Source organism: Neophocaena asiaeorientalis, unplaced genomic scaffold (genome assembly GCF_003031525.2).
Source record: "Neophocaena asiaeorientalis asiaeorientalis breed wild unplaced genomic scaffold, Neophocaena_asiaeorientalis_V1.1 scaffold389, whole genome shotgun sequence".
NCBI lineage: Eukaryota > Metazoa > Chordata > Mammalia > Artiodactyla > Phocoenidae > Neophocaena > Neophocaena asiaeorientalis.
This window is the reverse complement of record NW_020172821.1, coordinates 181,571-204,405: the sequence shown is the minus strand read 5'-3', so window position 1 is coordinate 204,405 and position 22,835 is coordinate 181,571. Positions and strand designations below refer to the sequence as shown.

At 40.8% G+C, this 22,835-nt stretch overlaps 1 protein-coding gene across 4 annotated transcripts in view; it reads right to left on the bottom strand.

Annotated features, from left to right (window-relative positions):
• Positions 1-22,835, bottom strand: part of LOC112397623 (solute carrier family 35 member F2) — a 109,156-nt gene that overhangs the window by 53,247 nt on the left and 33,074 nt on the right. Inside the window, exons 4-8 of one of the 4 annotated variants that reach the window (XM_024741872.1) lie at positions 17,983-18,142; positions 16,960-17,116; positions 16,361-16,413; positions 15,165-15,319; positions 10,723-11,763 (exon numbers count right to left, since the gene is read on the bottom strand). The exons of 2 other annotated variants lie outside the window; for them this stretch is intronic. In XM_024741872.1, the coding sequence (XP_024597640.1) occupies positions 11,578-11,763; positions 15,165-15,319; positions 16,361-16,413; positions 16,960-17,116; positions 17,983-18,142 (711 nt within the window). In that variant the 3' untranslated portion in view covers positions 10,723-11,577. Of the gene's footprint in view, positions 1-10,722; positions 11,764-15,164; positions 15,320-16,360; positions 16,414-16,959; positions 17,117-17,982; positions 18,143-22,835 lie in introns of those variants that run through there. One more of the 4 variants, XM_024741873.1, reaches the window with a different exon arrangement.

Below are 22,835 nucleotides of genomic sequence, written 5' to 3'. Positions count from 1 at the left end.
ACAACAAATGCTAAAGGAACTTCTGTAGGCAGGAAACACGAGAGAAGGGAAAGACCTACAATAACAAATCCAAACAACTAAGAAAATGGGAATAGGAACATACATATCGATAACTATCTTAAATGTAAATGGATTAAATGCTCCAACCAAAAGACATAGACTGGCTGAATAGATACAAAAACAAGACCCGGGGCTTCCCTGGTGGCGCAGTGGTTGAGAGTCTGCCTGCCGATGCAGGGGACACAGGTTCGTGCCCTGGTCCGGGAAGATACCACATGCCGCAGAGTGGCTGGGCCCGTGAGCCATGGCCGCAGAGCTTGCGTGTCCAGAGCCTGTGCTCCACAACGGGAGAGGCCACAGCAGGGAGAGGCCCGTGTATCACAAAAAAAAATAATAAAAATAAAAACAAGACCCGTATATATGGTGTCTACAAGAGACCCACTTCAGACCTAGGGACACATACAGACAAAGTGAAGGAAGGGAAAAAGATATTCCATGCAAATGGAAACCAAAAGAAAGCTGGAGTAGCAATTCTCATATCAGAAAAAATAGACTTTAAAACAAAGACTATTACAAGAGACAAAGAAGGACACTACATAATGATCAAGAGATCAATCCAAGAAGAAGATATAACAATTGTAAGTATTTATGCATTCAACATAGGAGTACCTCAATACATAAGGCAAATGCTAATAGCCATAAAAGGGGAAATGCACAGTAACACAATCATAGTAGAGGACTTTAACACCCCACTTTCACCAAAGGACAGATCATCAAAAATGAAAATAAATAAGGAAACACAAGCTTTAAATGACACATTTGACAAAACGGACATAACTGATATTCATAGGACATTCCATCCAAAAGCAACAGAATACACTTTCTTCTCTAGTGCTCTGGAACATTCTCCAGGACAGTTCATATCTTGGTCACAAATCAAGCCTCAGTAAATTTAAGAAAATTGAAATCATATCAAGCATGTTTTTTGACCACAACAATATGACACTAGATATCAACTACAAGAAAAAAACTGTAAAAGAACCAAACACATGGAGGCTAACAATACACTACTAAATTACCAAGAGATCACTGAAGAAATCAAAGAGGAAATAAAAAATGCCTAGAAACAAATGACAAAGAAAACGCAATGACCCAAAACCTGTGGGGTGCAGCAAAAGCAGTTCTAAGGGGGAAGTTTATAGCCAATACAATCCTACCTCAAGAAACAAGAAAAATCTCAAATAAACAACCTAACATTACACCTTAGGCAATTAGAAGAAAAGAAGAAAACAAACCCCAAAGTTAGCAGAAGGAAAGAAATCATAAAGATCAGACATAAATGAAAAAGAAATGAAGGAAACAATAGCAAAGATCAATAAAACTAAAAGCTGGTTCTTTGAGAAGTTAAACAAAATTGATAAACCATTAGTCAGACTCATCAAGAAAAAAAGGGAGTAGACTCAAATCAATAGAATTAGAAATGAAAAAGGAGAAGTAACAACTGGCACTGCAGAAATAAAAAGGATCATGAGAGATTACTACAGGCAACTATATGCCAATAAAATGGACAACCTGGAAGAAATGGACAAATTCTTAGAAAGGTATAACCTTCCAAGACTGAACCAGGAAGAAATAGAAAATATGAACAGACCAATCACAAGCACTGAAATTGAGACTGTGATTAAAAATCTTCTGACAAACAAAAGCCCAGGACCAGATGGTTTCACAGGCGAATTCTATCAAACATTTAGAGAAGAGCTAACACCTATCCTTCTCAAACTTTTCCAAAATATAGCAGAGGGAGGAACACTCCCAAACTCATTCTACAAGGCCTCCAACTCCAGGATACGAAAACCAGACAAAGATGTCACAAAGAAATAAAACTACGGGCCAATATCACCAATGAACATAGATGCAAAAATCCTCAACAAAATACTAGCAAGCAGAATCCAACAGCACATTAAAAGGATCATACACCATGACCAAGTGGGGTTTATCCCAGGAATGCAAGGATTCTTCAATATATAAGCAAAGCAATCGATGTCATACACCATATTAACAAGTTGAAGGATAAAAACTATATGATAATCTCAATAGATGCAGAAAAAGCTTTTGACAAAATTCAACACCCATTTATGGTAAAAACTCTCCAGAAAGTAGTCATAGAGGGAACCTACCTCAACATGATAAAGGCCATATATGACAAACCCACAGCCAACGTTGTTCTCAATGGTGAAAAACTGAAACCATTTCCTCTAAGATCAGGAACAAGACAAGGTTGCCCACTCTCACCACTATTATTCAACATAGTTTTGAAAGTTTAACCATGGCAATCAGAGAAGAAAAAGAAATAAAAGGAATCCAAATCAGAAAAGAAGAAGTAAAACTGTCACTGTTTGCATCCTAAATATGGGAATAAAGATGCAGACCTACTAGAAAATGGACTTGAGGATATGGGGAGGGGGAAGCTGGGACAAAGTGAGAGAGTGGCATGGACTTATATATACTACTAAATGTAAAATATATAGCTAGGGGGAAGCAGCCACATAGCACAGGGAGATCAGCTCAGTGCTTTGTGACCACCTACAGGGTTGGGATAGGGATGGTGGGAGGGATATGCAAGAGGGAGGGGATATCGGGATGTATGTATATGTATAGCTGATTCACTTTGTTATAAAGCAGAAACTAACACACCATTGTAAAGCAATTATACTCCAGTAAAGATGTTAAAAAAAAAAAGACTTAGATAACCAGGTAATCAATACTCCCTGGCAAGATGTAGAATATTTCCATTATCCTAGAAAGTTCCTTCATGCCCCTTCCAATAACCCTTGTGCTGCCTTGAGGCAGCCACCATTCCAATTTCTATTCCCATAAATTAGCTTTTGAACTTCATATAAATGGAATCATACAATATGTACTCTTTTGTTACTGACTTCTTTCACTCATATATTTTGTATTCATGTTATTACATTTATCAGTAGTGTGTACTTTTTTATTTCTGAGTGGTAGTACATTTGCAAATATACCAATATTTATAAATCCTTTCTCCTTTTGATGGATCAATTGTTTCCAACATTTTGCTATTATGATTAAAGCTGTAGTAAGCATTCTTGTTAATGGAAGGCCACCGGACTGACAATCTCTGTTATCTCAAAGGGCCCCAGGTAGTAGTACCCCACATTTTAGTTAGCACAGTAGGGAATTATGTAAGTAATGGGGGAGACCTGGTACATATGCCACTTGAACAGTTGTACCTGAGGTCAGATACTTACAAGAAAACTTCTTGAACTGGTCCTTAGCCTTCTTGAAGGTAGGGAAGTAACAGAAATACAGTAGGACATTCTGAATGGAGGAATGCAGTTGCTTGTGCTATACATTTGATAGGTGAATCATTTGCTGTGTTGGTAGGAGATATAGTAATGGAAGAATACTCCCTATACCTGGCGATATTTTCCATTCGCATGTCGGTCTGGAGATCATTGAATATGGACTTGGAGGGCTTTCGACTCCTCCAAAACCAAAAAACAAACTGAGGGTCAATTGCTAAAATCATGGCATTTAGAGTAAATTATCAATGATAAACAATTTGACAAAAGAAAAGTTGGTTGATGGAGTGCATGAAGTGCCACATTGCAAAGGATCTACCATCAGGACAATCTGGAACAGAAATGCAGGATAAGCACTCCAGCCTACCTGGTACAAAAGTTGAATGAAAGCACCCCTCAACCATTTGGAATTGCTGAAGCCCCTGTGTTTTCAGGTAATTCAGGGAATGGGGAGAGCCCCTAAAAAGAGAACTTCTTACTAATAGGATTATGAGTTCTATAATAATTCATTAGTAAAATAAATGAGACGTAACTGTGCCCCCATTTTATGGAGCAGTTTATATTTGTGACATTAATAATGACAAGTTACTTTGTACTTCCTTTATTTTTGGATCTTCCTCCTTCACTGTCAACTGCAGAAACAGCTGGGTGTCTTAAGATAGCAAAGAAGGTAGTGAGATTATGAAACTTGAAATAGCCAAAGTGTATGAAGAGAGTGACTACAAGCCCAGGTAGGCAGAACCGGCCCCCTCAGAGGACAGTGGGCCCCAAACATTGCCAGAGGGGCAGTACCTCATGTGCTCAACACTTGATGTGCATTCTCTCACCTAATCTTCACATTTTCAGATGAGAAAACAGACACACACAAATGAAATCACTTGCCTGAGGCTCACTCAGCAATAGGAAGAGCCAGGATTGTACCCAGCTGTGCTCACAATCACTATGCCAGCTGCTTTGTGATCCCAAGGCTGATGGTTTCCTCCAGAAGAGCTCTCTGGTCAGGTTTGCCAATCTATTTGTGAACTCCAATTCACCCAGGAGTTTTTTGGTTTGGTTGCTTTTTGGTTAATGTTTTTTTTAAGCTGTAGATGAAGAACTCCATCTCTCTCAGGGTTTAATATAGCAGCACATTATTCTGGCTGGCATTTCTAATAGTTCCCTGGGTAGCAGGCCTGTGTCTGGGAAGCAGCCAAACACTGAAGCTCAGAACTTATTTTCAAATTCCTAAGGTCTAAAAACACTCTCTGGCAGGCTTGAATGCTACCAAATCAAGTACTGTCACATGGTTGTTCTTGATTGTCAATGCTTAAAGCTCATAATTCTCCATGTACCTAAATAATAATTATTTAATTATATTAAGGGCAAGTCCTTCTTCCACTTCTTCTTTTTGTACTTAACACTTTGTCCAAGCTTCAGCTCAAGTCCATCTCCTCCTCCTAGTAGATGGAGTCCACAGGGTTCTCTCCCTTCTCGGAGCGCTCGTAGCCCTTCCTCTCTTGTCCCACTCAGTTGAAAACACATGAATTATTCCCAACTGCATTATCTATCACTGTTGAAACAGCAAAATTAGTAACGAGGGAAGAAAATTAAGAGGATAACCAAATGGAAAGGTATCATTTTTGTTATAAATTGGTCCCCAAATAGGCCTGTGGCCTTAGAATGTTCTTTAACCTTCTAAAAGGGACATTTCTCCACATGCTATGTTAAAAGGTGAGGCAGATGATGAAGTGAAGGGGATAGAAACCATGATGTGCTTCAGTTCAACTTACTGAGCTTAATGGTAGGATAGTCAACTGGAGAAATGTACATGTTAGAAGGTTAAAGAACATTCTAAGGCCACAGGCCTATTTGAGGGCCAAATTGAGTTGTCTGTCTTTGATGCCCTCAGTTACTTTTCTTGAACTCATCCTAGTACCAGGGACCTAGAACTCACACCTTCCCCAGTTTCTTCTCCCTGCCCCCTGCATCCCTGTTTGGGGAATCTATGTGAGTGTCCTCCCATAATCTAGCCAGCCTTCCTCTAAAGGATTAGCATGTGGTCACTGAACTCCAGGCAATTTGAGAGTTCCCTGCTCTCTGCAAATAGATCTCCCAAACAGTGTCCTTTGGCCTAGCCTAGATTCCTTCTGCACTGCTCTCCACAAGGAGATGTGGACTTGAACCATGTTTCTACATCATGACCAAAGAGTTCTCAGGACTGTGCTTACCTGCCAAATTTAGCTCTCAACTAAGCCAAATCCCCCTGCTCTGGCATGTCTCACACTTTAGTTATCAGATCAGATATTAAGGCTTGACCCTCCCCCTCCTATTGAATGCTCTAAATTGATGGGAGACCAAATAAATTTTGTATACCAACTGTATCCAAGTAGTCACTATATACAGGCATATCTTGGAGATATTACAGATTTGATTCCAGTCCTCTGCAATAGAGCAAATATCACAATAAAGCGAATCACACAATTTTTTCTGGTTTCCCAGGGCATATAAAAGTTACTTGTAGTCAGTTAAGTGTGCAATAGTATCGTGTCTAAGAAAACAATGTATATAGCTTAATTTTAAAATACTTTATTGCTAAAAAGTGCTAAGCATCATCAGAGGCTTCAGCAAGTCTTACTCTGTTTGCTGGTGGAGGGTCTTGCCTCAATGTTAATGGCTGCCAACTGATCAGGGTGGTGGTTGCTAAAGTTTGGGGCGGCCATGGCAATTTCTTAATATAAGGCAACAATGAAGTTTGCTGCATCACTTTACTCTTACTTTCATGAATGATTTCTCTGTACCATGCAATGCTGTTTGATAGCATTTTACCCACAGTAGAACTTGTTTCAAAAAGACCCCTAATAAGAGAGTCAGCCTGTCCTTTGAAGCCAGGCAATGATTTCGCTTCTCTAGCTATTCAAAGTCCTAGATGGCATCTTCTTCCAGCAGAAGGCTCTTTCATCTACATTGAAAATCTGTTGTTTAGAGGAGCCACATTCATGAATTATCTTAGCTAATCTTTTGGATAACTTGCTGCAGCTTCTACATCAGCACTTACTGAGTCACCTTGCACTTTCATATAATGGAGCTGGCTTCTTGTCTTAAACCTCGTGAACCAAGCTCTGTCAACTGCAAACTTTTCTTCTGCAGCTTCCTAACCTGTATCAGCCTTCACAGAATTGAAGAGAGTTAGGGCCTTGCTCTGGATTGGTCTTTGGTTTAGGGGAATGTTGTGACTGGTTTGATCTTCTATCCAGGACATCAAAATTTTCGGCATATCAGCAATAAGGCTGTTTTGCTTTTTTATCATTCATGTGTTCACTGGAGTAGCACATAATTTCCTTCAAGAACTTTTCCTCTGCAGTCACGACTTGGCTGTTTGGTTCAAGAAGCCTAGTTTTTTCAGCTTTCAACATGCCTTCCTCACTAAGCTTAATCATTTCTAGCTTTTGATTTAAAGTGAGAGACATGTGACTCTTCCTTTCGCTTGAACACTTAGAGGCCACTGTAAGGTTATTAATAGACCAAATTTCAATATTATTGTGTCTCAGGTAATAGTGAGGCTGAGGGAGAGAGACAGAAGAATGGCTGGTTGGTGGAATAGTCAGAATACTCACAACATTTATCAATTAAATTCACTATCTTATATGGGCACAGTTCATGGCACCTGAAACAATTACAACAGTAATACCAAAGATCACTGATCACAGATCACCATGACAAATATATAATAACAAAAAATTTTAAATATTGTGAGAATTACCAAAATGTGACACAGAAACATGAAGTAAGCAATTGCTGTTGGAAAAAATGGTGCTAATATACTTGCTCAATGCAGGGTTGCCACAAACCTTCAATTTGTAAAAAACCGTGATATCAGCAAAACACAATAAAGCAAAGTACAATAAAATGGGGTATGCCTGTACACTTAATCCAACAGCTGGACCAGGAAACTGAAGTTCTATAGAAATCCCTCTGGATGTGTGTCAGGGGTGAGGGCAGATTCCCTGAAACTGCTACAATCAATCTTATCAACAACTGCAATTTCTGGAAAAATAAGATGTCGGGGGGAGTGGTCTACGTAGGAGTTGGTGATGGTGGTGATGGTGGTGTGTGTGTCTGTGTGTCCCATCATGTAAAGGTACCTGCACTGGACTTTTTATGAAGACCAAGGTGGATAAGGTCCCACATGAGACCACAAGACCAAAGTCAGAATATGAATCTGAAAGAATGTGAAACACTCAGGGAAAAGTGGAAAAGCACTGTCACCAAGCAGAAAGAAGGCAACATCTGAGGTCAAGGAAAGTGGGACTCCAAGCTCCGGCTACTAGCACTGCAAGTCCTCTACATCTCACCTGGTATATAGAGTCTGGCCTCCCCACTGGGCAGGCTGTGAAGAATAGCTCATTGAGTGATGATTATATGGCACCATCTGAATGCTTGTTATGGTAAGTTGGAGCCAATAATTGTTCAAATGGCCCATGTTTTTTATTCATATCATTTCTCTCCCCTTTCCAATTTTCTTCTCCAGAAGTGTCTGCACTTTAAGATTGCTAAAGAGGGCAATATTTAAACCAGGAACAAAGTGTATGAAGAAAGCATTGGGGGAAGAAACTTTGGGACATTAAATCCTACAGGTAAGGGCTTCCCTGGTGGCGCAGTGATTGAGAGTCCGCCTGCCGATGCGGGGAACACGGGTTCGTGCCCCGGTCCGGGAAGATCCCACCTGCCGCGGAGCGGCTAGGCCCGTGAGCCATGGCCGCTGAGCCTGCGCGTCCGGAGCCTGTGCTCCGCAACGGGAGAGGCCACAACAGTGAGAGGCCTGCGTACCGCAAAAAACAAAAACAAAAACAAAAACAAAAAAATAAATCCTACAGGTAAAATTTTGCTATCCTAAAGAGGCTTTACCCCTCTCGATATTCCACATATACATAGACAGACTTCTCAAAACACTCTTTATAAAAATACTATTGAAGAACTGCATGTTCAGCATTACCTAATTTCCTCATAAATCTCTTGCCTTTTAATAAGCTAAGTGGCTATTTGCTGAATTTCCCTGATTTATTGGTATCTTTTGAGGGCTGAGGATATATCCAGATACTAAGTGATTAAATGTGGATGAAAATGGTGCATCACTATAATAACGACAGAAAAGAGACTCGTGACTAGGCATACAGAAGACCTCACAGAGATGCATGTCTACAGCTTCCTAAAAGGGCAGGCTCCAGAACCGCAGAGAAAACTGCACCATCAAGCTAGTTTTTACAGGAAAATCTTCCCAGTTCCACTCACTGGAGGTGCATTCCACAGGGACTACGGCCCCCTCAGAACTCAGTTTCATGAAGCAGTGGGAACTTCAGGCTGCCAACTAAACTGAAGGGAATCCTGGATCCTGTATTCACTTTAGCCACCAAACTATGTGACCTGCAAAGGATATTTCAACTTTTCTGACACCTGCATTCTTCAACTGTTAATCAAAGGCAATCGCTGCTGAGGACAGTCATCATAATACCCTCTTTTAAAACAAAACACTTAAGATTTAACAGAACGTTATGGAGGCACTACAAAATGAAAGATTATGTCACAGGTCTTTTTTATAATTGTTAAAGCGCCACCTGCTGGAAATACTGATCTTACATACCAATTCTCTGTGAGACATTGGTATCAGAAAGGTGAGAAATGTTAACTACTCATCCACAAAAGAGAACCTAGATTCAAAACGCAAACAACGAAAATGGCGCCAGCAAAGCCCTCTCTTCTTACAGTGTTACCACAGTCCAACTGCACAAGTTATTACCCCTATACAACACTAGGGAATGACCTAGCAACTCTATTATATTATTCAGCAGGATATTTTTTTTAATGGCACGAATATCTACAAAAAATATAGAAAAATTGATATTGCTCTAATAGGCTGAGAAAGAATTTATAGGAGGTTTTCAACTTAAGAACGTGTTGTGTTTCAAAAGCTTGTGTGTCGGGCTTCCCCTGGTGGTCACTGGTTAAGGATCCACCTGCCAATGCAGGGGGCACGGGTTCGAGCCCTGGTCTGGGAACCCACATTCCACGGAGCAACTAAGCCTGTGCGCCACAACTACTGAGCCTGCGCTCTAGAGCCCGCGAGCCACAACTACTGAGCCCGTGCATCACAACTACTGAAGCCCACGCACCTAGAGCCCATGCTCCTCAACAAGAGAAGCCACCGCAGTGAGAAGCCTGCGCACCGCAACGAAGAGTGGCCCCCGCTCGCTGCAACTAGAGGAAAGCCCACACGCAGCAACAAAGACCCAATGTAGCCATAAATAAATAAATAAATAAGAAGCTCGTGTGTAAGCCAGATTTTTGAAAACACATCTTCCATGAAAGTGGTATTATGCAGGCTGGTTAAACTGACAGTCTTCACAACTTTCTTAAACCTTGCAAAGCCTTGCAGTACTATTATTCAGTTGCTGAATGTCATTCATAGAATTGCTTCTTTGGAACACTATTCTGAGTTTTAATTTGGGATGCCCAGATTGGAACTCCTCTGCCCCTTTCCAAAGGGAGCAAGCAAGGGGAAACACCAGGATTAAGGGTGATGGGTAGAAAGAGAGTAGGGTAGGATAACTTACTTCCTACAGACATGTATCTGCATAAAAGGCCTTACTTTAGATCCATCTCCCCTTAAATGTTCCGAACTGAGACCAAAGACAAAGTTCATTTAATAATCACTCAAGAAGTAAGATGACCAAAGGACTAGAAAGATGATAAAAGGCTGTTGACCTGGAAGAGCTCAACCCGTGGTGAGGAGAGGCAGGTAAACAGCAACACCTCAATTCAATAAGTGCTATGAGGAAGATGTGAACAAGCAAGGGCCCTGGGAACCTACAGGAGGTGGGGGACCCAGCCCAGATGGCCTAAAAAAGGCTTCATAGTAGATATGACATTTGAGCTTAGCCTCGACAGACATGTGGGATATTGTCACCTGAGATTCTCTACTTCACCACTATCCCTATATATACCGGTTTATTATTAAGCAAGATATTTTAAGAAATAATCAGTGTATTAATCAAACTGGAAGTCTTCCCCAAAAGGCCAAACATTTTAACATAATCTTTTTCCACTCACTGACAGTTGTTAATGGTAAGGAGTGAAAACCAAATATCAGTTTTAATTGGCTGCAGGAAATGAAAGGTTATTTCACTCAAAAAGGTTTTTTTAAAAACCCATTAAACATTTTTAAATGTTTATTCCAGCAAATGATCTGGGAGCTTACTCTGATTTCCCCTCCATTCTGGCAGAGCCCCAAATAGATAGGTTTGCTTCGCCTTAAGAAGACATGATTCTGAAAAGTTGGATATGAGGAAAGCTTGAATATATTAAGTCATTTAAAATCCACAAGGGGAATTAGGTAATCAAAAAAACCACACAGTAAATATATTTCCATGAAATCAAAATCTTTTAATAATGTGAACACTTACCCTCAATTTCTTTATTATATTTTTACCTAAAAAAGTTTACAGAGTTTTTGTAAAGTGGCATACTAGTAGTTGATATCATAATGATGCTACATATTAACACTCTGTATTGAAGAAGTATCATAAAAATCTCATGGCACATTATTTGCTAAGAAGTAGCATAATAACAATTGGGAGAAGGTTCCTAGGTTTACTGTACTCTACGGCTTCTATGGTACTCACAGTTGTATCTCAGGATTTCTCAAGTACTGCCCACCCATGTTCCCAACATGTGCAATCAGTCACCAGACCTCATCTAGTGGCCTAAAGGCCACGAGGCTTGTACAAGGACAATAACTGCCTCAGCAGGACAAAACTCAGATGCCTCCAAATGAGGAAACCTACTCCAAAACCAACCTGGGCTGCCCCTCCTCCTGACTACCCAGCCCAGCCTGGACAGCCTGCTTTCAGGCTGTGTCCTGAGGCTGGCTCACACCCAGGTATCTATCCAATCCTGCTTTCCTACTTGTACCTCTAAGACCCCAGTGTGGGCCCCACTCCTTGTCTCCCTGACACTAATAGGTATTGGCCCTCAAACACACAGAAACACAATTCTGGCCTTGACTTCTGCCCTATTTTGGAATTTCTACTTTTGATACATTATTTTGTATTCCTTTGTAAAATCTAACCACTGGATCCAATCCAATGCTACAGAGTATTCACTCTGAGTCTGATAATTTTCCAAGTATTCCAAGGCAGTAGGCTCTGCTTTATCCAGGTGACAGCTTCCAGCTTCCCAGGAAACCCCAGGTGTACGTGTGTGCCTTCTTCTCCAGCTACAAGACTGCAGAGTGGGCCTCCTGGAGGTTCTCCTCAAGCTTCAGTCCCAGGTTGTCGATTCCAATGCTGGTAACTGGTGGCATGCTGCTTTCAAACGGCTCTGCAGTGCGTGTTGGAGTGGAGCAGTACAGAATGAACCCCACCATGATGACGGTGAAAGAGAGGATGTAGAGTCCTGAAAACTAGGAGGAAATAATAGGCTATGGACAGTGCTCCCTCACATACACATCTTTGCTGCTGCCTTTTGTCAACAGAGCTTTGAGGGTTACCTTCTCATAATTTTTTTTTTCTGAAAGTTGCCCAAGGAGATGCTAATGACCAAAACCATTCCGTGTGTGTGTACTGGTGAATGTGTGAGCTCTGCCCATATCACCCACCACATCAGCCAACTGGATTCTTGGATCTTTAGGAAATGGACTTTTGCCTTTCTCTGTGATAACCCAGCTGCATCCCACCTCACAACTAGTCCCACTTACTTAGTGGAGAGACTAAAAATTTAGCATGGTACCATGAGAGACCCAGATTCAGTCCCTAGGCACAGCTTACAACACTGGTGTGAAACAATAAGAAAACAGAATGGTTTGGAAAAGGAGAAGAGAAAGAAGATGAGAGAGAAGAAAAAGTAAGACACACTCCCAGGCTTCCCTGGTGGTGCAGTGGTTGGGAATCTGCCTGCCAAGGCAGGGGACATGGGTTCGAGCCCTGGTCCAGGAGGATCCCACATGCCACAGAGCAACTACACCCGTGTGACACAACTACCGAGCCTGCACTGTAGAGCCCGTGAGCCACAACTACTGAGCTCGCATACTACAACTACTGAAGCCCACGCTCCTAGAGCCTGTGCTTCGCAACAAGAGAAGCCACTGCAATGAGAAGCCCACACACCGCAATGAAGAGTAGCCCCCACTGGCCGCAACTAGAGAACAGCCTGCACGCAGCAACGAAGACCCAATGCAGCCAAAAATAAATGAATAAAATAAATTAATTTTTTTAAAAAAAAGACATACTCCCAAAGGTAGAAGGAAAAAATGAAATGGGTTTTGAAATGAGTATTAAGTAGATTACAGTCATCTCCAGGTGTGGGCTTCTATGGGTCACCATTGGCTTCAACATGTTAATGTTTCATAGATGCTCAATTCGTTCTTAACCTTAAACCGTTAGAACTTTTTAAGGAATGGAATACCCACAGCCCTCCCCAAAACTGGAAGGCCTCCACTGGATTCAGTGATGATGCAAAGCCAGTGATAACGTCAACCGGAGCAGCAGCCAAACTAATTTCCTCCACAGGTTTCATTCTTGGATCCAATCTCAGCACAGCACCCAGCACATAGCTGGTATTGAATAAATGTTTTTTTGGGGGAAAAATGATTCAGAAAAGATTAAAGGGAGTTAAAGCTATTTAGAGTACCCTAAACTTTTAAGGTCAGTATCATGAAGGTCAATCATGCTCTCCAATAGAATGTTCACTGTTACCTGTGGGAAAACCTAAGTAACTTATTCAAAACATGTCCTGTTTGGTTTGGTGGTTTTAAATGTTTATAAGAAAAAAGTATCTTGTTCCTCTTAAGAAGGCACATGATTAAATGGAGGCACCTTTATTAGAAGAGAGAGACTGAGGGAGTGAGATAATAAGTCTCCTGAATCAGAGGCTGTTTTTAAAATTTTACCCTTTGTGTCTGGATCTATACAGGAAATTTCTTGTGGCTACTCTGTTCAGTGAGTATTTACTCAAGATCAATCCAGAGGAGGCAGAGTCTGACACCAATGAATACAGAAATTGTTTAATGTCTTTTTCAACTGTGTTTTAAAATATCAGAGCCAAAGTTATTTTAGATACTATAATTTTTTTAAATTAGTGACATATTGAACTTATGATTCTGTCTTTAAAAATTTCTTCTAAGATCCTAGATATCGTCTTTATGCTCTGAATGATTCCCCACCTCTGTAATTTACTCTGAAGATCACAGCAGACCTCCTCTTTGCTCTACAAGTCTTGAAACAGCCTTTGACCAAAAAGAATAAAATCTGATATGAGTTATGAGTGAGCTGCTAGACATGCAGGGACAAAGAAACATAAAGCAAAAGAACTGCAAGTAACTTATAGTTTGCATGTTCCACTTTTGAGAATAATAGTGTAATCATGTGGCCAAAAAAAATGACAACACAAGAAGGCTTTTTCTCATTAAAGTTAATACAGTTAAAAAGCAAATATGTACATTAAGGGAGCTTATAATAGGTAGCGACAAGTGTACTTTCACTTTGAAGCTTTTATTTCTTTAACCTTACTTCCTCCTTGGACATTATTTTACTAATGAGGGAAAAGTAAAAGTTAAACTACTAAAGCTACCTCAATATGTTTAGCTAAAAAAAAAAAAAAGCACAGGTAAGCGGGGCCAAATGTTATACTGCAGAGCTCTCAAGCTTTCTCTGGGTATGGGTAGCCATCAACTGGCCTTGAACTGCAGAATAAAAACACCATGGTCCCCTAGTGGTGGCCATGTGAAATGCAAGAACAGCACCACAGAACAGCTAACTCACTTTTTTTTTTTTTTTAACTCACTTTTAAGGCCCACTTTGTACCCCTTAATGATTGCTATCATAGAAAAAAAAATCTAGGGCTGTCAGGATCACTTCCCTGATTCACTTTGACATTTGTTACTTTTTATGATGCCACCAAAAAGCTATAAATACTTCTTCAGTCTTAGTTCAGGAATACCTTAACCAGCAAGTTTGTGAAGATAACAGCTGGTTCCTGTGACATGTAAAAGCAAAAATGGTTTATGCCTCTTAAGCAGAAATTTCTGAGAACACACTGAACTAGGCATTGTGAGTTCCTGGCCAATTCCTGGGAACAGTGTAAATCAGTGCCAAGCAATTTCCACCCAGATACAAAATTTTACACGGATAAAGAAATAGTTGCTATCCCCAGCTAAAACCAAAATTATCAAGCAACAGCCGACATTCTAACTATTTGTTCAAATGACTGTAATAGCAGCCAAGTCAACAAGCTTTATACTATGGAAAGATGGATTTCTTTCTTTTTTTAAAAAATAAATTTATTTATTTTTGGCCGTTTTGGGTTTTCGTTGCTGCACGCGGGCTTTCTCTAGTTGCAGCAAGCGGGGGTTACCCTTCGTTGTGGCGTGCAGGCTTCTCATTGCAGTGGCTTCTCTTGTTGTGGAGCACGGGCTCTATGTGCATGGGCTTCAGTAGTTGTGGCTCACGGGCTCAGTAGTTGTGGCTCACGGGCTCAGTAGTTGTGGCACACAGGCTTAGTTGCTCCGCGGCATATGAGATCTTCCTGGACCAGGGCTCAAACCCGTGTCCCCCGCATTGGCAGGCAGATTCTTAACCACTGCGCCACCAGGGAAGTCCCAGAAAGATGGATTTCTAAGGCAGTAGTTCTCAAAGCAAGACTCTTATAATAACACTAACATGCTATTTGCCTGGAGTGACAGTGTCCAAAGAAATTCTTGCCAAGAAGGTGAGAAGGTTTCATTTTGGGATCTAAAATCTTAAAGAAACCCATTACTTCTTTTAAAACAAAAAAGTGTTCTGATTTGAACAAGATCTATTTGCTCACCTTATAGCCAAACAGAAAGAGTCCAAAGAAAAGACTGTAGAGGTCAGCTGTCAGGATGCCCAGGTTGACAGAAGTGGCACTAGTGACTTTAATCACCAGTGGCATGAAGCTGTACAGGCAAAACATACAGAGGGCAAATGCTACAAACAGCAGGGCTGTGAAAAAAATGGAATATCTAATGTTATAGGAAGAAACCAAAAGTTAAAGGTGCTGTGCTTTTAAAGCTTGACTGATGTATAAAATTCCCTGATCCTTTAACATACTATCCACAAAGCCCCTTGTTAACAGCAAGTATTGCAAATGAGACATACAAAGCTCTCAGGAAAAAAATATCAACAAGATATGATGAAGAACTTAAAAAATTCAACAGAGTGTTAGATGATCAAGGCCATAGAATCTTGCTTATGGTGTAAGTCAACAGCTCTTATCACCCCATGTTATCCACCTGCCCAGGGCAGAGAGATGCCAATGATAAAAGGCATCATGGTTGGACATGATTTGTGTGGTTGAATCAAAATAAAGTATTTTTAGGGTATCAAAGATAGTCGTTAGGCCCATTATCTTTTGTTCATCTCATAAGAGCTAGTCATGTGGGTCAGCAACTACTTATAGCAGTTACCTCTGCTTCACAACCACTTCTCCAACCTCACTCAACACACACACACACACACACACACAGGCAATCTAAGTTATTTACTTGAATGAAATCATCCAAGCATGGTAAATGAGTTTCAATGACACTTCACGTAGTACTTAATTTCTTTCCACGCATCATTAAATAAGGTTCAAATCTTTCCTATCAGATGAGAGTAGCAATGGAATGTGGTGGTGATTACACACCATCAGATTATTCAGGTTAATACCTCACAAATTACATCAAGCAGACAACCTTCACAAGTCTGAGGACTCGAGATACTTATCTAGTTGAAAGTTAGTGTGACCAAAGGTCAGTCTTGTTCAGAATTCCTAGTAAAGAAAGGCTATTCCTGAAGGTAAAGATTAAGGATTAACTTTTATGGGGGGGTTTGTTTACAAGTTCTCAGAGAAAACTCAATGTAAACCACTATAGTTCTCTGTGTACTAAATTACTCTGTGATTTTATATAAAAATGTTTAATAGTATTACTAAAATGAAGTATTTATTTCTTGATGTGTGTCAGGGGAAAGACTAACAAGAATTATTATGTATGTACATACCAATTTTCCAGTCCCAGTGAATGCTGGCAATATCCTTATATTCCACAATCAATCTGTGATTAAAACAAGAGGTCACAGAGAGATCTTTATACTAATTTTTACTATTTTATAAGCAATTAAATTGCTTCAAGCTTTAAGTACTTCACCAAGGTGATTAATTATGTTGACGTTTGAATTTTTCTTAGAGTATAAAAATAACTATCTTTAATTAAAATGACAAAGAATAAAACCCAGAGGAGTCCATAAACACATGTTTGACACCCTGAGAAGCACTCTACAGTAGTCAACTACAGGAGGAAAACATGACACTATGTGTTCCCTTTGAACAGGAAGTTAATATTTTCTAGGAATAATTGAAAAAGAGTCTTCACTGGTAATATAAAGTCTACCACATTATAAGCAGGAATCAAGCATCACACATGTAAAAGAAAATGAGGCATAATTCTTGATGTTTCAAAAATCTTCTAATAGATATTTAGCAAGTTACTGATTTCAAATTTGAATTTGGGCCAAATAAACAATGAATATTAGTAGCTGGAAAGTAATCATCTATGACATATTTGCTTATATTGTTTTTAAGGATAAGTTGAGAACCTTACAGCTGTATGCCACTGATAATTGTTCCAAACAAGCCCACCATTCCTAAAAACTCCTGTCTGCTCAGCTTCTTCACGATGTATTCTTCACACACATTAGAAACAGCATAGAGGGAAGCCCCAAGAAGGACCAAGATGTCACCAATCAGTACATCACTACCTATAAGGAGATAAGCCACAAAAAGGAATACATTTGTCACTAGGGAAAACTCTCCAGCTTGCTTCCAGGAGATTACCTGGCTCATATTTATTTAAGTAAGATTTTACAGAAGAAGAAACCCTGATTTTTAGAAGTTTAAAGACTCTTGCTTGTCTCACTTTCTGGTACAATTCTGCTTTCATTTTTCTTATTTTGGATCCTCAGGAAACTAATAGATTGGAAGATGGTGGTGTATACCATAATGTAAGGCCTCAGAAAATGATTCTATGACATGAGAAATTAATGGAAATTATTGATGGGAATTCATTGAAAACTATAGGGAAGGAAGCTAGGTAAGCAAGGTAATTTTCTCAATCAAAGGAGACACTGAAGTCACTTGTATATTGAGTGAAATCATAGACCTTATTTAGATTTTACAGTATCAACTATCTGAACCTTGACATAAAGAATATCAAAATGTTCTCATCCACAGAGTAACTGAAAAAAGGGGTCATTCAGTGAACACAAAGTCTCCTTTTTGATGAAAACAAAACCCAAGAATCTACAGTAGGATTTCCAGTAACTAATCCAAATGTATGGGCCAAAGAAAGATTATTGCAAATATATAAAGAAACTTCTCTCTCATGACACAAAACAAACTATTTAGTGTGACAAAACATAGCAAGGGCTCAGGGCAGGTAGAAACATAAAGACTGCTTTGTGGAAATGGTTATAGTACCAGAAGCAAGCAAATCTAAAAGTAAAATTTTAAAGATAGTTAATCAGGACACGTTCTCTGCCTTTTACTTTATCTTTGCACAATAAAAGTGAGGACATAAGCAAAACTTTTTCTGTGACTAAACCAGAAACAAGTAACACAGTCTCACCTGAATTGTCTTCCCTCCCTGCTAATATGTCTGCACCAACCATAGTTCCTACGCCCAACAGACAGACAGCCACAGCGATGAAGTGGATCACTCTGTATCTTGCATAAAGAATAAACCACGAGAGAGCCATCAACACAGGAATCCCAAAGCAATCCAAAAGCTGCATGGAAGGAGAAACAGATGGCTTAAAACATCTCTCATTAGCTACAAGATGATTAAGTAATAACAGGAGTCAGTGTTTATTGAGCATTTATTATTGCCAGCCCTGTACTAAATGCCTTACCTGGATTAACTCATTTAATCCTCACAACAATTCTATGAGATTGTAACTGCAATCTCCGTTTTACACAGGAGGAAAACAAAGGCACAGAAAGGTTAAATGAGCTGCCCAAATTCACATAGTTAAAAGTGGTGGAGGACTCCCCTGGTGGCACAGTGGTTAAGAATCCACCTGCCAATGCAGGGGACACGGGTTTGAGTCCTGGTCCGGGAAGATCCCAATGCCATGGAGCAACTAAGCCTGTCCACCACAACTACTGAGCCCGCGTGCCTAGAGCCCGTGCTCTGCAACAAGAGAAGCAACCGCAATGAGAAGCACATGCACTGCAACGAAGAGTAGCCCCCACTCACTGCAACTAGAGAAAGCCCGCGTGTAGCAACAAAGACCCAACACAGCCATAAATAAATAAAAGTGTTGGAGCCAGTTGATGAACCCAGGAATTCTGCCCAACAGCCTATGCAGTTTACCTCTACACTCCCACCTGTGTTTATCTTTAAGTCCAGGAGACATGTGCCCATTCACTCAGTCAACAAATATTTAAGTATGTGATATGTGGGAGACACTGTGAGAGGAGCTGGAATATAGAGGAGAACAACAGAGACACAAAGAGGAGTATACAGAAGGCTAGACAGACACAGAAGAATCACACAACCAATATATAAATGCAATTGGGCTAAGAGCTACAAAAAAGTACAGGTTATTATGAGAGAGCAAACAGACACCATCTCCTTGACAAAGTGTCCAACCCCACCATATAAGACAGATGCTTGCTCACAGCAAATACTCTTGCTCATCTTCATCATATACTCCTCCATCACCTGTTGGTCCTGCATCCAGAAAATACTTGCTACACCCCTAATATTGCCAGTCTGAAAGGCAGGGGGATTAAGAGTGCCAAAATTATAGTAAATCCAAAATCTTTTTAAGATAAAAGAAAAAGAGATTCCATTCACTGGATTCTTAAAGTCACAAATTTGGCAAAGTGCATTCAAGGATAAAATATATTCCTTTTACTAATAATGTTCCTGATGATGTTTTTTGATTGCTCATCCTGTTCTTTTTTTAAACGTATCCCTGAGTTGCTCTGTATCTGTTTAGTCTTGGAGAAGGCAGGCCCCTAAATCTCCAACAGCCCGTTTGATCCTGTCCACAGTTGTTTACTGATTGCCTTTCACTGCAATGTTAAGTATAGGAATGGGCACCTTGCCTTGTGTTATTTATTCCAGCTGCAGAACTCCAATCTGTCTCTCTCTTTTTTTTTTTAGAACTCCAATCTCTTAAGTGCTTTATTGAGCCTGCCTGAATAACAAACCATTAAACGATGCAAATGATAATAGCTTGTCCTTGAAGACACCAACAGAATCCAGCCATAATGAAGTAACAAAGTCTAAACTACATTCCTTAAACAAGAAAAGTGGAAAAAGTCACTCTAAAAACTATTACAGGAGACTCCCTATCCTCAAATTGTGTCTTAAAGTCAAACTTAAACCTGCTCTATTTTAAACAATTTTTGGTGGGCAATGAGTAGCCATATAAGGGAGGCACCTACATTTGGTAAGAGCTCCCAAGACCTCAGGCCCCAGACCTACCATTGACCAGCTGTGTGATCTCTAGCTAGTCACCCTTTGAGTCAAAATCTGAAATCAAGAGGTCAGACCAAATGATCTCACAGATACCTTCCCACTCTAAAATTCCATGACTTCTAATCTGATATCTATCACATTCAGTCATTTATCTACATTGGATCTTTTCAAAATGTGTTCTTGGTGACAGATGTCTTCTGTTTGATGCTTGTAGCTCTAAGAGCCTCCCTATTTAATTTAATCTTTAAAAATTATTGTACAGTCACAGTAAGCAAGGAACTAAGTAAGAACCTGGAATGAGGAGAAGGCATGGATATAAACATGAATTAGACTTTATTAGAGATACAGTGGAGTATAGAGGAGAAAGTGAAATTGAATTAGGACTTAGAGAAGGGGCTTTAAAAAGGATTCATTCTAGAAAGAATAGAGCAACATAAGAGAGAGAAGCCGCCTGTGGGTACGGAATATGTAGATGTGGCAGTGAAGTGAGAAGAGACATGAGTAGAAACCTAGGCCAGCAATGTCAATGGCCACATCAAGAACTACTACATTACTATTCGCAATTACAGAGTCTTTGAAGGAATCCTTAAGAAGGAGTTTCAAAGACCATCCAATCTAAACTTCCACCTTTTCAAGGGGAATGCCCTGGTGGTCCAGTGGTTAGGACTCCAAGCTTCCACTGCAGGGGACACAGGTTCGATCCCTGGTCAGGGAACTAAGATCCCACATGTCACTCATGGTGATCAATCAATCAATCAGTAAATAACTTCCACCCTTTCAGACTAACCAGGCCAGAGATTTACTCAAGGAGAGAATCCGCTTGAAGAATTCCAATGAGAGGCACTTTCTACTGCTGGAAGCACCTCTAGTTGTAAGATGTGCTTTTTATAATAGGGCTTGCTAGGACCATAAGTACATAACTTTTGACAACCAAATGCTTAGGTTTTTCTAAGAGGCTAAGACGAAAGAAATTGTTTGAGATTAGTTTAAGGCATGACCTTTAGTCACAATAACCCAGCTGTGTTTTGTTTAGCTGTGTTTAGACCTTGTACCAATTCATAACTTCTAATTGTCATTAGTCAGAGATCAAAGTTTCTACAAATTGTAATCAAGTAATTAAACGGTGTGTGAGATTATGAGGATAGATGTGACTAGAAAAATGCTATTTTCTATATACTTATACTCATTATTCATTGCTAAAAGTACACTTAATACTATTTGTGATGAACTGCATCTTCTAGGTAACTCCTGGTTTTAATTTTTGTGAAATTCTGGGTTTTGCACGTGCCTCCTATTATGTCTGTCTTAACAAATATTTCCTATCTTGGCTTTTTAACCCATGCCAGTCGAAACCCAAGAGATTTGCTGAGGAAAATGCTTAGCACAATATTAAAAGGCATTCTGAAAATTTGAGAAGATGGAGGAAGAGTAAGACACAGAGATCACCTTCCTCCCCACAGATACATCAGAAATACATCTACACGTGGAACTGCTCCTATAGAACACCGACTGAAGGCTGGCAGAAGACCTCAGACCTCCCAAAGGGCAAGAAACTCCCCACATACCTGGGTAGGGCAAAAGAAAAAAGTAAAAACAGAGACAAAAGAATAGGGACGGGACCTGCACCAGAGGGAGGGAGCTGTGATGGAGGAAAGGTTTCCACGCACTAGAAGCCCCTTTGCGGGTGGAGACTGCAGGTGGCGGAGGGGGAAGCTTCAGAGCCACGGAGGAGAGCGAAGCAACAGGGCTGCAGAGGGCAAAGCGCAGAGACTACCGCACAGAGGATCGGTGCCGACCAACACTCACCAGCCCGAGAGGCTTGTCTGCTCACCCGCCGGGGCGGGCGGGGGCTGGGAGCTGAGGCTCGGGCTTCGGTTGGATCGCAGGGAGAGGACTGCGGTTGTCGGCGTGAACACAGCCTGAAGGGGACTACTGCGCCACAGCTAGCCGGGAGGGAGTCCGGGAAAAAGTCTGGAGCTGCCGAAGAGGCAAGAGACTTTTTCTTGCCTCTTTGTTTCCTGGTGCGCAAGGAGAGGGGATTAAGAGGGCTGCTTAAAGGAGCTCCAGAGATTGGCGTGAGCCGCGTCTATCAGCGCGGACCCCAGAGATGGGCATAAGAAGCTAAGGCTGCTGCTGCCGCAACCAAGAAGCCTGTGTGCGAGCACAGGTCACTATCCACACCTCCCTTCCGGGGAGCCTGTGCAGCCCGCCACTGCCAGGGTCCCGTGATCCAGGGACAACTTCCTCGGGAGAACACACAGCGCGCCTCAGACTGGTGCAACGTTATGTTGGCCTGTGCTGCCGCAGGCTCGCCCCGCATCTGTACCCCTCCCTCTGCCCGGCCTGAGTGAGTCAGAGCCCCCGAATCAGCTGCTTCTTTAACCCCGTGCTAAGTGAAAAAACAGATGCCCTGAGGCGACCTACACGCAGAGGAGGGGCCAAATCCAAAGCTGAACCCCGGGAGCTGTGCAAACAAAGAAGAGAAAGGGAAATTTCACCCAGCAGCCTCAAAAGCAGCGGATTAAAGCTCCACAATCAACTTGATGAACCCTGCATCTGTGGAATACCTGAATAGACAACGAATCATCCCAAATTGAGGCGGTGGACTTTGGGAGCAAGATATATTATTTTTTCCCCTTTTCCTCTTTTTGTGAGTGTGTATGTGTATGCTTCTGTGTGAGATTTTGTCTGTATAGCTTTGCTTTCACCATTTGTCCTAGGGTTCTGTCTGTCCATTTTTGTTTTTTTTCTCTTTTTTTTTTTTACTTAAAAAATTTTTTTCTTAATAATTCTTTATTTTAGTAACTTTATTTTATTTTATCTTACTTTCTTTTATCCTCTTTCTTTCTTTCTTTCTATTTTTTCTCCCTTTTATTCTGAGCTGTGTGGAGGACAGGCTCTTGGTACTCCAGCCAGGCATCAGGGCTGTACCTCTGAGGTGGGAGAGCCAACTTCAGGACACTGGTCCACAAGAGACCTCCCAGCTCCAC